Source organism: Homalodisca vitripennis, chromosome 6, assembly GCF_021130785.1.
Source record: "Homalodisca vitripennis isolate AUS2020 chromosome 6, UT_GWSS_2.1, whole genome shotgun sequence".
Lineage (NCBI taxonomy): Eukaryota > Metazoa > Arthropoda > Insecta > Hemiptera > Cicadellidae > Homalodisca > Homalodisca vitripennis.
In genome coordinates, this window is record NC_060212.1 from 12,183,578 (window position 1) to 12,199,647 (window position 16,070).

The following is a 16,070-nucleotide window of genomic DNA, read 5'->3' on the forward strand; positions in this document are numbered from 1 at the left end:
AGAATTGTTTAGGGGAAGAAACAGAAATACACGCTCCTATTGGTAGAGGTGGTGAAAGGTCGTCCTTATATTTTTATGTCGCTTACAGACGAAGTTAAATTTGGATTGCTTAGTAGAAGGAAAGGAGATCCTACTTGGATCTATCCACTGGGTGGCACATGCTGGTAGAAAGAGGTGCTTGAATAGCTCCAACACGAAATGAAGTTCCTCTAAATTACTTTACCAGTACTCCAGTTGGTACTCACTAAATTATTTTTAACATTTCAGAACTGCATGTTCTTATAATATAACTCCTATTGTATACAGAAAAAAATTTTATTTCTCCCTGAAGAAATAAGGACATTTAAAATAATATTGTTTAAAAATGTTGTAATCAAATCCAAGGGAATCAGCTATGTTTGGAGCTTTGCGGTACATTTGAACAATTATAAGGTATATTTTGAGAAAATTAGTTATTTGAAAATATTTTTCAATGAAATATTAGTTTTAAACAAATCACATTGAAATATCACACGATTTTAAATAAAGTGTTACTTAAGGCAACCATATAGAAAATCATGTAATTCCCCTCAGACATTTCTCAAATATTTTCTCATAAACAAAAGACACATCCCTTATTTCAGTTACTGTATTCTGGTCATGATATCATAATGCATTTAATAATTAGTTTAAATGTATATAACTCGTCGTGATGTAATCAAAACAAGATTTTACATTTTCGATCCTTTCAAAAAAGGTGTCTTAAAGGGATGAGACTAACAAATTCTTTCATTACAAAATTATAAGTAAAATAAAATTTATTGCACCAACAAGAACCTAATAGATAAACACACAAATATTTTAGTAGGAGGAAATGGGCGTTAAGAAAGAAACAAAATAAATTTAAGAGTTGTAACGAATGGATTTTTAATTTTTGCTTAAATACGATTAAATTAAAACTTCCAGGGCCAGACTCCAGTGGATGAACAGGGAACTAAGACTCAAGAAGATTCTGAAGACTTCAAGAAAAGACTGAGAAAAGACTTAATGAGTAGAGATGCACATAGGTAAGAAATTGTAATAAATTCTTTATTTCGCAATAAAATATATCAAACATATTATCAAAATATACCAAATTAATTTATATTATTTGAGTAACAATATCAAATCCTTAATAATAATTAAACAATTAAGAACAATGCTTAGAGCTTATTTTTAATGCTTAAAGTTATTTTTAAAATCTATCAAATATGTATAAAAAGTGTTTTAATCAACACTAAACACGCTTAACAGAATGTCCATCTCTTACAGGCCATTGAATTTCAATTATTTTACTTGACCATAGATTTCTGCAAAGTAAAAAATGTAATATGCTGTAATTATCTGGGTAGTAATGAAAAAGAAAATTACTAATATTTAGGGAAAAGGGTAATGAACGTTACAACATGCTTTTACTATACAAAGGCTTGATTGACATTTGTATTGCATTATTATAATGTTTTATTTGAGTCCTTATCAAACAGTGAAAATTTCGATTAGTTTTGAAAATATTGTATACAATAATGGTAACTATTTCAGAATAACATTTAAACCGCCATACTTTAAACCGCCTCAGTGACATTTCTACATGTGAGCTTAGAAAAGTTGCTTGATTTAAAAACATTTATACATGCATTTTAATCAAGAAACTTTTCAATGAATAAAAACAACATGAATTAATGTGTTTCATCCTAGTAAAGTAGTAAAATTAATTTAGTACTAAGAACATAAGTCGTTTTTGTTCCAACTAATTTTAATCTTACTTAAAAATTTTTCTTCTTCCTCAATGCAATGGGAGCACAATGAAGTAATGAATAGTTTTCCATTTCCCAAAGGAATCAAACGTTGTAACAATTCCTATTTTATATACCAGGGCCCAACAAAAAAGTGATAAAGAGAATCATATTTTTCAAGCAAACTTCGATATAACTATGGTGAATGTGTAGAGACCTGACGAAGCACACTACGCTGTTTACGCTGTCGTTCAAAGACGGACAGAAGGAACACGACTACGCTCAGCATACTGAGTCCTTCTCAGGCGTATCCTTGCTAGGATGTCCTTTGGTGCTGCTCTTCACCTCTGTGGCTCAGATGTTGATTCTTCCGAGGTGAGTGTACGCTGTCTACGTGTATTATCCTTAAAATCTATTTCTATACACACGCCATCACAGATGCTGAGTTTTTAGATACTTTAAAAATATCTGTATTTCCATTCTTATTAATATTCTATTGACCTTTATTATCAACAAATGGAGAATATTTTTCTGAAATTCAGACATTATTGAATGTTATGCAAAGTTAACATTATAACATATTGTGCATGTTAAACCTGTATAAAGGATTTGTTTAAAGCTTAAAGAAGAGAAGAGATCCCAATTTTCGATATTTTATTTTTCTACCATTTAGCGCTTATAAATGCTAAATATACTGTTTTACTTTTAACTTCATCTATCATGGCCACATCTTCACTCAATCACCATTATTTATATTATACTGCATAATATAATAAGATTGATTTGAATTATTAATTCAATTCGACGAATAGAGACTGAACAAGGAAAATGAATAGTAATTTTCACAATCCGTTGGGCCACGCACAGTATTTACTTCAGCAGAAAGATATACAACAATAAAACCAACTCTGTCAGCTGGAAAACCTATTCTGCTGTAAGAAAATCTGAAACACTTTAAAAGTGGCTTTATCAGTCTGTATAGGTCCAAGTAAATATCATGATTTATATATATATCCTAGGTACCTATTTCAACCTATTTCAAACCGATATGAACCTCGAATATATATATCATATCTGTTTCAAACCGATATGAACCTATTTCAAACCGATACGCAACTCGGATCCGACCGATATGAACCTGTTACAAACCGATATGCACCTCGGATCCGACCGATATGAACCCGTTTCAAACCGATATGAACCTCTTTCAAATCGATATGCACCTCGGATCCGACCAATATGAACCTCAGATCCGACCGATATGAACCTATTTCAAACCGATATGCACCTCGGATCCGACCGATATGAACCTGTTTCAAACCGATATGCACCTCGGATCCGACCGATATGAACCTGTTACAAACCGATATGCACCTGGGGTCCGAACGATATGAACCTGTTTCAAACCGATATGAGCCTCTTTCAAATCTATATGCACCTCTTTCAAACCGATATGCACCTCGGATCTGACCGATATGAACCTCTTTCAAACAGATATGAACCTATTTCATACCGATATGTACCTCGGATCCGACCGATATGTACCTCGGATCCGACCGATATGAACCTCAGATCCGACCGATATGAACCTCTTTTAAACCAATGTGAAACTCGGATCCGACCGTTATGAACCTCTTTCAAACCGATATGCACCTCGGATCCGACCGATATGAACCTCTTTCAAACAGATATGAACCTATTTCAAACTGATATGCACCTCGGATCCGACCTATATGAACCTATTTTAAACCGATATGCACCTCGGATCCGACCGATATAAACCTCTTTCAAACCGATATGAACCTCTTTGAAATCGATATGGACCTCAGGCCCGACGGATATAAACCTATTTTAAATCTTAAATTATAATTTTTGGACAAATCACCAAGACACTTTTGAGGCAAGGAAGAGTGTTTTCTTGTCCAAGACCAGGGCCTAACAGTTTTCCGCACTTTTGCAAACCGATATAAACGTCGACTAGCCAGAATCTGACCGTGTTGAGTCGCGTTCCGACCGCTGTCTAAAAAACCGTCGACAGATTTTATTCCAAACACCTTTAAAAAAACGTAGGGTACGATATTCAATTCTAGGTGTGCACAAAGTTTTATCAACTTTTATCGAGCCGTTTCTGAGAAAAACCGCTTTTTACCAAACCGATATGCACTTCCGAAAAGAGTTCCATGTGGTGTCGAAACGTGAAAATTTCAAAGTCTCGTAACTTAAAGAAAAATCTTAAAAATCAAATTCCAACTGCTGGACCTCATTACCGGTTCAATTCATTTTATTAATCGAAAATGTTCTCCGGAAATTTTTCTAAGTAGCGATTCCGCTTTGACCGGCCGTATCTCGGTAAATAAATTTTTTTACGCCCAAACTCCAAGAGGCCGAATATGCTCAACCGATGCCCGTACATACCCCGCATTGGTTATTTTATCGATATTAATTTATTTTACAAACCTATGATACGAACCTCGACCCGCCGTTGAGACTAAATAAGTGAAATGAGTGCTTAAAGAGACCAAAACCATTCTTAAGAGAACCTTACAGTGCATAGTCGAATATAGACATATATTCTAGAATACATCAGTAAACATAAATATTTGTTTTAGATATTTTAAAATACTTCTGGAATACTATTCAAACTCTAATGCGTTCAAATATTAAGGCTTCTTAACAAAGTTTTTGTGGAACTAAGATGAATAAAAACACATACTAGAAGCAAAATAATTTTTTATTATGATTTACATCAAAGATGCCCAACATTTTGGAACCCTAATTATGTAGACATAATTTCGCGAAATAATCACTAATATTTGAAAAAATTGATTGCTTTTATCACAATACTAACGTACAGATTTATTATTGTGAGTCATTCAATGTGCGTCTCTTCACGTAGAGACGACTTTGTTTCATTTAAAGCATTATTTGGAATTGAATCCACAACATTATAAAATTCATTGTGTGTTCTCTTCACGTGGAGAAGACTTTGTTTATTTTATATTCGTAAAAAAGTGGATTTTTACAGTGAGATAGCGGTGGTTTATTTCCTACATTTTTTTGGGAAGTCTAAAATCCAATTATTACTTATCGTGTTTACTAGTTCTGCTTAAAAAATCGACAAAAATTAAATAGAAAAATGATATTTTTTAGATATAAAGAATATACGATTCTGTTTCAGTACTTTTTCTGTCATTTAAATGCTGCACTAATACAAATATCACGGGGAAGGATTTGTGTAACAAACCCAATTACTAAATGATCTTTGGGGACATGGTACACCCTATACCGACAATGCTAATTTTGCTATTTTTATGCCCATTTTTTTCAGAGGCCATTGGAGATAGACCTATGAAATTTTCACAGTTTGTACTACCTTTTTTGATTTACAAACAGACCTATTTTAAAATAAATATCTCAACTTTAAACCTCTCAAAAAAGTTTTTTTCAGTACCATTTTAAAGATTAGTTTTTAACATGTTTAATTAATATATTTCCAATAAAAACAGATACCAAGATAATAATAGGTATATTTGTACAAATATGCATTATAATTATGTGACAAAAATTTGAAGCTTCTATCTTGAACGGTTTCTGAGAAAACCGGGCATAAGTGTGCGAAAATGAAATTTTCGGTTAACGCAGTTTAAAGTAAGTGATTATACTAGATTTAAAATTTTTGTAACTTACCAGCATTAAAACATTCCTGGTTCATAGTCCTTGAACTTATCTTTCTCTTCAATCTTCCTTTTAGCCATCCTCCTTTGTTTCCTTTTCCTGTTTTGTGAATCCTGAACTTTCTTTTCAGCTTCATACACTCTTTTTCTATCAATTTTCTGAAGGCGCAGATTGCAATTATCACTGTATTTTAGTTTAAGAACTTGTAAAACATCTAGTTTCCCTAAAGCACCTTTGTTAAAACTAATAACTGCATCATATACTCCTATTTTTAAGGTTGTCATACCTACAAATACAGTTTTTGGCAGGCGCTTCCATATAACTCCATTCAATGACTCGTTTGGATTTTGGGTACGACCTAAAGTGCATCGACTTAGAAGAGTGTTGTTTGATAAGTCATTGAAGACAGGTTTGATGGCATTTAAGACTACTTCAGGAAGAGAGTGATTGTGGGAATATGGCTCTTTAGTTATTTTTGCTCGGTTGAAACCGCACCATGAAAGTTCTCCTTCGGGGCATAAAGTATGCTTAGGGTTAGCATCTGTTGACATTTTATGGTAGAAAATTGCCCATATGGCCTTTTTCATTTCAAGTAAGTCATCCCTGTTGTTTTTTATGGCATTACCATAGTAGGACTGAATGGTATCTATTTCAGGGCCAGTAAGCCTACCTTTTCCACCAAGTGCTTTACCATCACTCAATGTTCCCGTTGTCTTACACAGCTTTCGAAGTCGCGACCCCATCCTTTTGGAAACATGTCCTATACACTCAGCCTTTTCTATATTTATATCTCCATAAGGCTTTGATTCATTGACAGCTGCATGACCCTTAGAGTCACCGTCCCCTAAGTAAGTCAGATATCTTACACCTCTTGTCATCACGGATCGGTTGAATATTGCACGGGACAAGATATTTTGTTTAATTTTTCTATAAGGGTTATAGTTGTCATAGAAATGTGGGAGTGGTATCATTTTTTTGTAACAAATCAAACTATAATAATTTGCAAAAAAATAAAAACCTAAAAAAATCAAAATATTGAGTTACGGTACATGTCCCCTTAGCTTCATAGAAAAGAAAAGCATACTAGTTTCCTACTGATTTGAACAGTATCTCAAGATCCACCGAGGATGACGAGATCGTTACTAAACTTAACATGTAACTAGTATAGAAACTATTTAATGCTGATTTTTAAAGTGCTTGAAAACCCTTTACTACACGTTCTTCAAGTGCTTGATGAGTCCATAATAACTGCCAAACTTTATACTGCTAATTTGAAACGAACGTGCTGATTAACTGATGTTGACGTTGTTATCGACATTAATGGCAAACCTGTACCGTGCTTGTAGAACTAAAGAGATAATTAGTGACTGGTAACTAAACTAGTTTCTGCAGAGTTTGAAGCGCACCTAAAGATCTTGAACAGTGTGAAGTCGTTAGTAAATGCCAAGTAACAAGTCAACAGTCGATGCCGTCATAATGTTGTCGATGGCCCGGAGAGGCGAGAACCACGTGCTAAATATATTCCTCGACCTATCCAAAGGCTTCGATTGCATGTATCACCCGACATTGTTGCACCACTTGTGGATAAGTGGTATCCATGGCCTGTCATATAACTGACTCTCCTCTTGTTTAAAAGACAGAGCAGAGCGCACAGATTGCAGGTGCTCTGTCAGAGAGGATCAAAATACCTTATGGTGTCCCTCAAGGATCAATATCGGGGCCAGTTCTTTTCCTAATTAACATCAACTGGTTGAACTCATGAATCCAGAACGAAAAAGTGGTTGAATATGCTGGCGACACGTCTCTCATTTACTGATTTAAATAATACAAAGGGCATTTATCTACAATTAATATAAATACGAAAAACATTTAAAAAATAAACCTGAAGAATGTTTGCTTTTACAAGGACATGTACAAGCTGTGATGGTGGACGATGTTGTCTGGAGGAATATGTTTCCACTACATACCTTGGGATTTGCCTTGATTGAGGGCCCTTGCTCTAAGATTATCTTGGGAATTTATGTCCTCCGCAGCCTTGCAAATTTTTGGTGTACATACTCGTACATGTAAAGATGTCTTATTACGGTCTAATAGATTCACATTTGTCTTATGGGTTAATTTTGTGAGGCAGGTGTTCAAAATTCAAACATATAGCTGTTTTTTAATACAAAAAGCTTTTAGAAATCTTTTAAAATCTAACCCCAGGTAGTCGTGCAAATAGGTGTATAGGGAGCTTGAGTTATTGACTTATCCTGTCTCTATATTCTCGAGGTTATCATGTTATTCAACTCAAATGTGAGTGGGTATTGGACAGTAATGTCCATCAGCAGAAAACAATAGGCAGAACAACTTTCGAATAGAACAACATAAAACGACAGCTTGAAGTCGCAAGTTAGTGTCAGACCAATCAATACTCTCGCTGATGGTATAACAAAACTCAATTATATAATAAAATCAAAGCTCATTTAAATAATTTTCTGGTAAGTTGTTTTACTCTGTTCTGTGATAAATTCATTATGGACCATTGGGATGAATGTCTCAGATTTTAAAAACAATAAGAATTAAACTAACTCTCCAGTTATAATATACAAAAAGAATTAAATGTTCGTATGTTGGAAAAGCACAATTTAAATTATGTATTTCCTTAATTTACTGTGATGACGCATGCATTGCAATTAATAATTAATTTCGTAGAAATACAATAAAGATTATTATTATCATTATTATTAAGTAAACTAATTTACTGCTGAGTATAGAGCGTTGTTAAAGATCAACAGTCGTGCAAATTCATTAGTTAACGCCTCAATTATCTGGTAACAAAACTAATGTACTGCAGAGTTTAGAGCATATGTACAGATCTATAGAGGTACGAATGCGTTAATAAACGCCAAATAATCGTTACCAAACAAAATTTCTGCAGAATATAGATCTGCAGAAGTGCGAATTCATTAGTAAACGCCAAGTAACTGGTAAGAAAACTAATTTACTATAGAGTTTAGAGCGTACTTATAGATCCCTAGAGGTGCAAGTAGTCAGTTTGGCCAAGTAACTGGTAACAAAACTAATTCACTACTGAGTTTGAGTCTCACTTAGCATCCACAGAAGTGCAAAGTCATTGATAAATAAAATTGTGTACGGGCGAGTTGGAAGTTGCTTTGCAGATCCGCCAATGTCAATGAAGATATCAGTGAATGCCGGGTCCCTTTTATAGATTAACGATAATTGGGGTTTTAAAAGGGACGATTAGATTTGATACGGGATTTATTGAGATATGGTACTCGAAGAAGGACATATCACATTGGGTAAAAAAAAACTTGGTTGAAATAAGTCCGGAAATTGCATTATATGATTCCAAAATTCTCACTTTGATAGTTACATATAGTCATATATTTTGTGAAATCGATTCGTACGTAATATAGTTTATAAATGCGTAAATACTATTTTTCGTTCCAGGATTGTGAAAAACTGAAAGGTCGCGAAACAGTGAATATTAAAACTCCACTCATGAATATTGAACTAAAGCTCTTTGCTCTGAATCGATTGATGTCACCGAGTAATTTGCTTCGTAACAAGCTGCACTGTACATAAAGAAAACTTTACACAGCTGAATAAACCTTTAAAGAAAGATAGATACAGACATTGTTTACACAAAGAAAGTACTTTTAGCAGAGGCGTTTACAAAGCACTGCTCCCACCACCGTATTTGTTTAAACGGAAACCGTCCCTTTACAGCGTATATTAGTTTACCGAATACTTATTGGTTTCTTTTCGGAACGATGTTTACGCACATATCGTTATCTAAATGTTAATGGCATTTGGGATTTTAACAGGAACCGTGAATCGAAGAGTTAGTATAGTTTTACGGTTTTACACTATAGTAGAATGATGGCCATTTAATTAGGATGTATAGTAGAATGCCACACTAGAAAGACAGCTAATCCGTATACAAATTATTTAATTTCGATTGTATTCATGTTTAACCATGCCAATTTTTTTCTCTTCAGACTAAGTCTGATTATTAAATAAAATGGATCCTGCGAATATCATATCAAATACATTTATTAATAAAAAAGGTGTGACAGTACTTTCTCTGGTATCGTCGTTATTAACTGAATTTTAATGTTCATTAATACATATAATTTTATACAGTTGTAACATGAGTAGGCGTGATTGTCTTTTTACTGTTTTAAAACAATTACTAGTTTTTACTAATGTGTACTCGTCCAAGTAAACTTATCTTAAATTTTTCAATCGAAAATCTGATGATTTTATAAAAACAGTGTGAGTAGAGTAAGTAAAACAGTACTGACAAATACAGTATAATTATCCTTCAAATATTGGACGAAAGGAATACGTATTTTGTTATGATTATTATTATAATCTATTACTAGAATCTGTTAAAATAGAATTATTATAACAGATAAAATGATTTTGTTATTTTTAAATAAATGTTTCATATACTGTTTTCAGGTAACTATGTGTGCATGTGTTTGGTTTTATGTACGCAGATATACGATAATTTTCAAGACTTCGTAACTAAAGTTCAGCGGAAATAACTATTCTAACTGCCTTGGCATGTTTATCCTTATTGATAACAAAGCATGTAATTTTCAAAAACACTACATCTAAACATAAATTTACAAATATTCAAATAACTACTTAATAGTTATACTGATCGCGAGAGAAAAGAAGAGACCTGGATTCTGGCCTATCTTTAATTTGCAGGCGCTACTACTAGTATGTTGCCGCGCCTTGTTTCGTAATTCCATTATTGTTTCACTGTTCCATTGCTATGATAATCAATTCGCAGGGTTGGCTGTAGGGCGAAGCGCCTGAAATTACCGCGCGGCAACACACTAGTACACAGCTGTGTGCGCCGGTACGGGCCAGGTCTCTTCTTTTCTCTCGCCATCAGTAGTATTGATGCCAAAGTGTCGCATAAAATGCTGCGTATAAGTATAAATATCCATAGTAAAGAGTAAAAAAAATATAAAGAGTAAATCTTTAACTATTTTTATCGTCAAAGTCATAGTAAAATACAACATTCGGCTTTTTGTTTCAGAGATATTTTGAGTATACTTTCCTTTTCTCTGGGGTCAGTATTTCTCAGCGTCTTCACAGCAGTGTCAATAGCCGAGGGTTTTCCAACAGTGAGTAATATACGAATATAATTATATGTACCATCTGTAATTTGCGACTTTTCTTAACGTGTTTGGTTATTTAAACTTAAGTTATTTACTCAATTACAAATAATTGAAATTTAAACATTTTTGAATTGTTGGCACATCAGAAGGTAGATATCGTAAAGCACCATCATCAAAGATTAATCAAAGATGTGGTGGAATATAATAGTATATATTACACAATAATAAATGCATTTTTTTAACTATGCATACCATATTTTAATAATATTGAAATATTAAACCTAAGTTTTCTTTTTGGAATACTATTAATTACTTAAGTAATCTAAATAATACATTTTATATATGAAATAAAAAGGGTAAAATATGATACGTACTACATTAAACAAAGTTTTATGAGTTTACTCGCTATTTCGTCAATACATCAATAAAACTTGAACTTTTATTCACTAGAGCTGTATTCAATGTATATAAGTATTCAATGGTTATTTCATCTTGTACGAATAAAATATACTAAATTCATCAAGTTCTTTATAATACGCCATTAGCCAGCCATCTCTTGTTTGTTAATTTTATTGATAGAAATTTAATAATCACAGGTATTATTGGGAAATAGCTGTTAAAGATATCTTATATAATTTCATTTATTTCTATAAAATGGTTGCAGAAGTCTTCTATGTAGAAATTTAAAGTAAATGCTTGGTAACTTCATTTTTTATCACAAGTAATAGAAATATTTTGTTATTTCAAGAACATAAATTGGGATTCAAATAAAATATTTGTGTTTGTTACTCTTCTAATTAAAATAGAAACGAACTATGAAACGAAATAAAACAAACTCCGAGTTCTTTTTCAAGATTTCAATATAATGTAGTGTATAAATTAAAATAAAAATGAATATGCAATTAGTTACATTTGCATATTGATTGAGGGTACTTCGAGTAACGATCCTAAGTAAATTTACGAGAAGTTTACCAAAGGCTATTGTTGCTAGTGACCCTTCTGCTCCATGTATTTGACGAGTGCCTTTAGCGAAAGGCAAGATTAAATATTTACAATTCTAAACTTTTAAAATAAATTAAAATATATTACTTACGATCAGAAATAAATGGAATATTTCTCTTACAATATGATAGCTCTAGATAGCTTATTCTTTCTCAGCTTAAATCGTTAGTTAGTCAAATAATTTAAGAAATATAAATCACCAATAACATCAACAAAAAATTAACAAAGTAAAAGATAACTTACTAGATATTATATAAAACCTTATACCTCCTATAGATATTTGTATTTGGTGAGATTAATTTACAAGAGATTCATAAGATTAGAAAAGTAAAAGCCGAATATCGAGTAGTACGTTTCTGGTAACCCTTCTCAATTTTTGAGACGGCCCATTTTTGCTGTCTTAGCAGTTTTTAAAATTGTTACATTGTTTTGTAGCCCTATCTATTTACGCAGTGTTACCATTGTTACGGTAGCCGTGTTTGTTTCCGCCACTGCAACTACTATTGTGGTAACCCTATCTATTTACGCAGCTGTTACCATTGTTACGGTAGCCGTGTTTGTTTCCGCCACTGCAACTACTATTGTGGTAACCCTATCTATTTACGCAGCTGTTACCATTTTTACGGTAGCCGTGTTTGTTTCCGCCACTGCAACTACTATTGTGGTAACCCTATCTATTTACGCAGCTGTTACCATTGTTACCGGTAGCCGTGTTTGTTTCCGTAACTGTAACTACTGTTGTGGTAACCCTATCTATTTACGCAGCTGTTACCATTGTTACGGTTGCTCTGATGGTGTACGCAACTGTAACTAACGTGGTAGCCCTATTTCTTCACGCAACTTTTACAATTCTTGCGGTAGCCCTGTTTGTATAAACAACTGTTACTATTGTTGTGGTGCTTATCTTTGTACGCAGCTGTTACTAATGTTGTGGCAGCTCTGTCAGTTTACGCTAGTGATACTATTGGTGTGGTATCCTTACCAAAATTGCTAGTGGGAGACTTAAACTTTATATGAGGTGTAGCATGATTTATAATGTAGTAGTTATGTGCATTAGTCTATTAGGCGAAACGTATTTGCACAAACCGATCAATGATTTACTTCAAAACATTACGGCACCTCAGATTAAGAGCTGTTTGTAAACAGTGGTTTGTAGACTGTATGTTAAACGCTTAAGTTGTAAGTGCTGTTCAATACAAAGTGTCAGAGCCTATTGCAGCGCAAAAACAAACACTTGTAGGTAATGACAATAATAAAGTCAAATATCTTGTGTGTTTTGCAGGTGTTTCCCAAGCTGTTTGTTCAGGTCAGCGAGACGATGAATAGCTCTCTGTGGGCTCGCAGGTTTGTCGGTATCCTCGTCATATGTGTCCTGGGAGCTGCCAACATGGTGGATGGGGTGAGTCTCACACACCTTGTGTAAATAATAACTCTGTAGCTTATGTATTATAATAGCTAATACTAATATTGTAGCGTTTCAGTGTCCAAAATGAAGAAACGAAACCTGGTAGTCTTAGAGGGATCAATAAGTTTGTGGTACTTTGATATTTTCTGGAGTCCACTCTATCCCTATCTACTACTTGTTATTACGCGATATAAGTAGGTTTAGATGAGATTATAAAAAAATACGTTACTGGTAGTAACAAAGTTAAAGTTAATCCTTACGAGCGCTCGCGTTATCTGAGATTGAATTTAGGTACTATCTCGAGGGATGTTTTCTTCTTTCGCCAGAAGTGCGGGGTGGCGCTGGCGACCGAATTCTGTAATAATGACCAGGGGAATTTCAGATCGGTCAAAGCAAGTGGCAGATCGTTCATCGTGATCTGAAATCGGAAAATTTGGACGATCTGGAACGTGGTCTTAGGCATCTGTTCGTCAGTGGGGGCTTAAATGCCCATACTTCTGGAGAAAAAAGTATAAACTCCCTCGAGATAATACCCAAATACAATCTCAGATCACGTGAATGCTTGTAAATTTGAACTTTACCTTATATATTGATTACGTATTTATTTTCCTACTTATAATTTTATAGTCTAATAGTAGATAGGGAAAGAATGGACTCTGATAATACCAAAGTTCCATTTAAGTTTAGGACATTCAGATTCAAGCCTATAGAATTTTCTATGGAAGCTACTTCCACTGGATGTAACAAGGAGATGCAATGCAATAACCTTATTCTAAGAGCTTTGGATGATGTAGACGTTTCATGATCGGTCCCTTCAATTTTCAACAAGGATTAATATTTGGGGTATAAACAACTTTTCCTACACTCGATTTTTCTATTTCCAATTTTTGATCACATCTAAGAATACATACAAGTAAATCAATCGTGTACGTTTAAATATTTCCACTGAAAGTACTAACTTTCTGTAATATTATATTAGACAGGTTTAAATGGATGTACTTTAATTTTAAAACCTTGAGTATGCTAGGATAAACGGTGGACATATAATAGTAAATATTTCTAAGAAGTTTACGTATTGCAGTTGTAACAAAATAAGGAAGCTCTTCAGTAATAAGTAATAAGACAGTTTTACCATTTTAACTGTTTCAGTTGTGTTGTGTTCCAGGCAATGCACACTTTTACAAATCTTTCCTTACTTAGTGGAAACCTTTATTGGATTATTTTATTGAAGGGAAAAAATATAAATTTTAAAGTGTAATAAGGATAAAATTAAAAGAACAGAAATAGTATGCAACTTTTACTGATGTTGCTTCTCAATTACATGTGGTAAAAGTAGTAAGTGTAGTAAGTGTTATTTTACCCTAAGTGTTATTAAAATCATTTATACAGTTTGAAACACTCACTTTTTATCTATCTTACACAACATAGAAGAAAAATGGGCAACGAAGAATAAATTACGAGTAGAGATGGATGATTTGAGAGGTAATATCTTTGTGACAATGATAGGATATAAAACACTTATGAATGGAAATTAATATAAAAAATAGGCAACGAAGAATAAATTAGGGGTGGAGATGGATGATTTGAGAGTTAATATCTTTGTGACAATGATAGGATATAAAACACTTATGAATGGAAATTAATATAAAAAAGAGGCAACGAAGAATAAATTAGGGGTGGAGATGGATGATTTGAGAGGTAAAATCTTTTTGACATTGATAGCATATTAAACCCTTATGAATGGAAATTAATGTAAAAAATAGGTAACGAAGAATTAATTAGGGGTAGAGATGGATGATTTGAGAGGTAACATCTTTTTGACAATGATAGGATATAAAACACTTATGAATGGAAATTAATATAAAAAAATATTGCCGGAAATCCTCCTCCAATTAAATGTTAGAGACGATTTTCATGATGTTAAAAGGTTTTCGGACATTTAGCAATCGTTAATGTTACACAAATAAAACATTATGTTTCGAGTATTTGATTCTTTCATCTTCGTTACGTGTTGTAAAATCTTTAGGCTAAAGGTTAAGTATGCACAATAAGATCTTTAAAACATGTGGAGATAGGCTCACCGAAGCCAAGTATAAACACAGAAGACGAGTAAGTCAAAATAACTCAAGTATACACCTAATGGTTCAAGGAGACTATAGCAAGTATAACACTGAATATCACGTGCGTATTCCACCAGAGACGGTTGTAAACTAACGTTGATAAATAAACGCTGATAAAACTAACAGTGTTAAACTATTAGTGGCGCTAAGGTCAGCCGAAACAGAAAATGGAACAGGATGGCGATGGTTGACAAACAAGGGATGGACATAGTTGTTTTTCATCAATGTTTTTGTGATTGATCTTAAAGTCACAGTAAAAGAAATTTACTTTTTATTTACGTAACATCAACGATTGCATATTAACTTTAAACCTGTTAAAGTTACTAATACATCACCAATAATAAACTTTAAAAAGGGCGTGTTCTCAGTTTAACAATCTACCTGGTTTCAAAATTATATAAATACAGGTTTCTTGTACGACGGCTCCTGTCTCGTTCAACTTCACGATTCCGGACAACCCGACCAGCGAGTGTCTGTACCCATCCTACTTCAGCTACTTCGGCGTGCTGGTGCTGATAGCGGCGTGTCTCCCTGCTCAGTTGTCTCACTTGGCCAAGACAGCGATACTGGTGTTGCTGACAGTGGCTCAATGTGCGGTCAACGTAGCTCTCATCGCTCCTGCCCTCGACAGCGAAGAGTTCACCAACCATCGTGACTTTTCCAAGTAAGTATTATCGGCGTCCTGGTGCTGATAAATCCTTTAAAAAGCAAAATAAGCCATTTGGATAAATTTAGAATTTTGGATTTGTATTTCATGTGCTTCTCGGTAAGAATACATAAAATATCTTTAAATAGAAATTAGAAGGTGAGGTTTGATACTTTGTGGTGTTAATAATAAGTTATAATTAGAAATTTGTCCTGTATTTTCCCTAAATTTTTTTCCTAATGCTAGTAATTTTACGTAACATAAAAATTGTTATGACATTTAAATTTCCAATATACGTTATGTATTGTAAAAATGTATGATCATAAA

General features: G+C 33.5%; 1 protein-coding gene across 1 annotated transcript in view; it reads left to right on the forward strand.

The window, feature by feature from the left end:
• Positions 1 to 16,070, forward strand: part of LOC124364107 (adenylate cyclase type 3) — a 321,145-nt gene that overhangs the window by 282,353 nt on the left and 22,722 nt on the right. Inside the window, 5 exon segments of the mRNA XM_046819303.1 lie at positions 888 to 1,046; positions 1,965 to 2,126; positions 10,489 to 10,576; positions 12,855 to 12,971; positions 15,505 to 15,761. Coding sequence (XP_046675259.1) covers positions 888 to 1,046; positions 1,965 to 2,126; positions 10,489 to 10,576; positions 12,855 to 12,971; positions 15,505 to 15,761 — 783 coding nt within the window.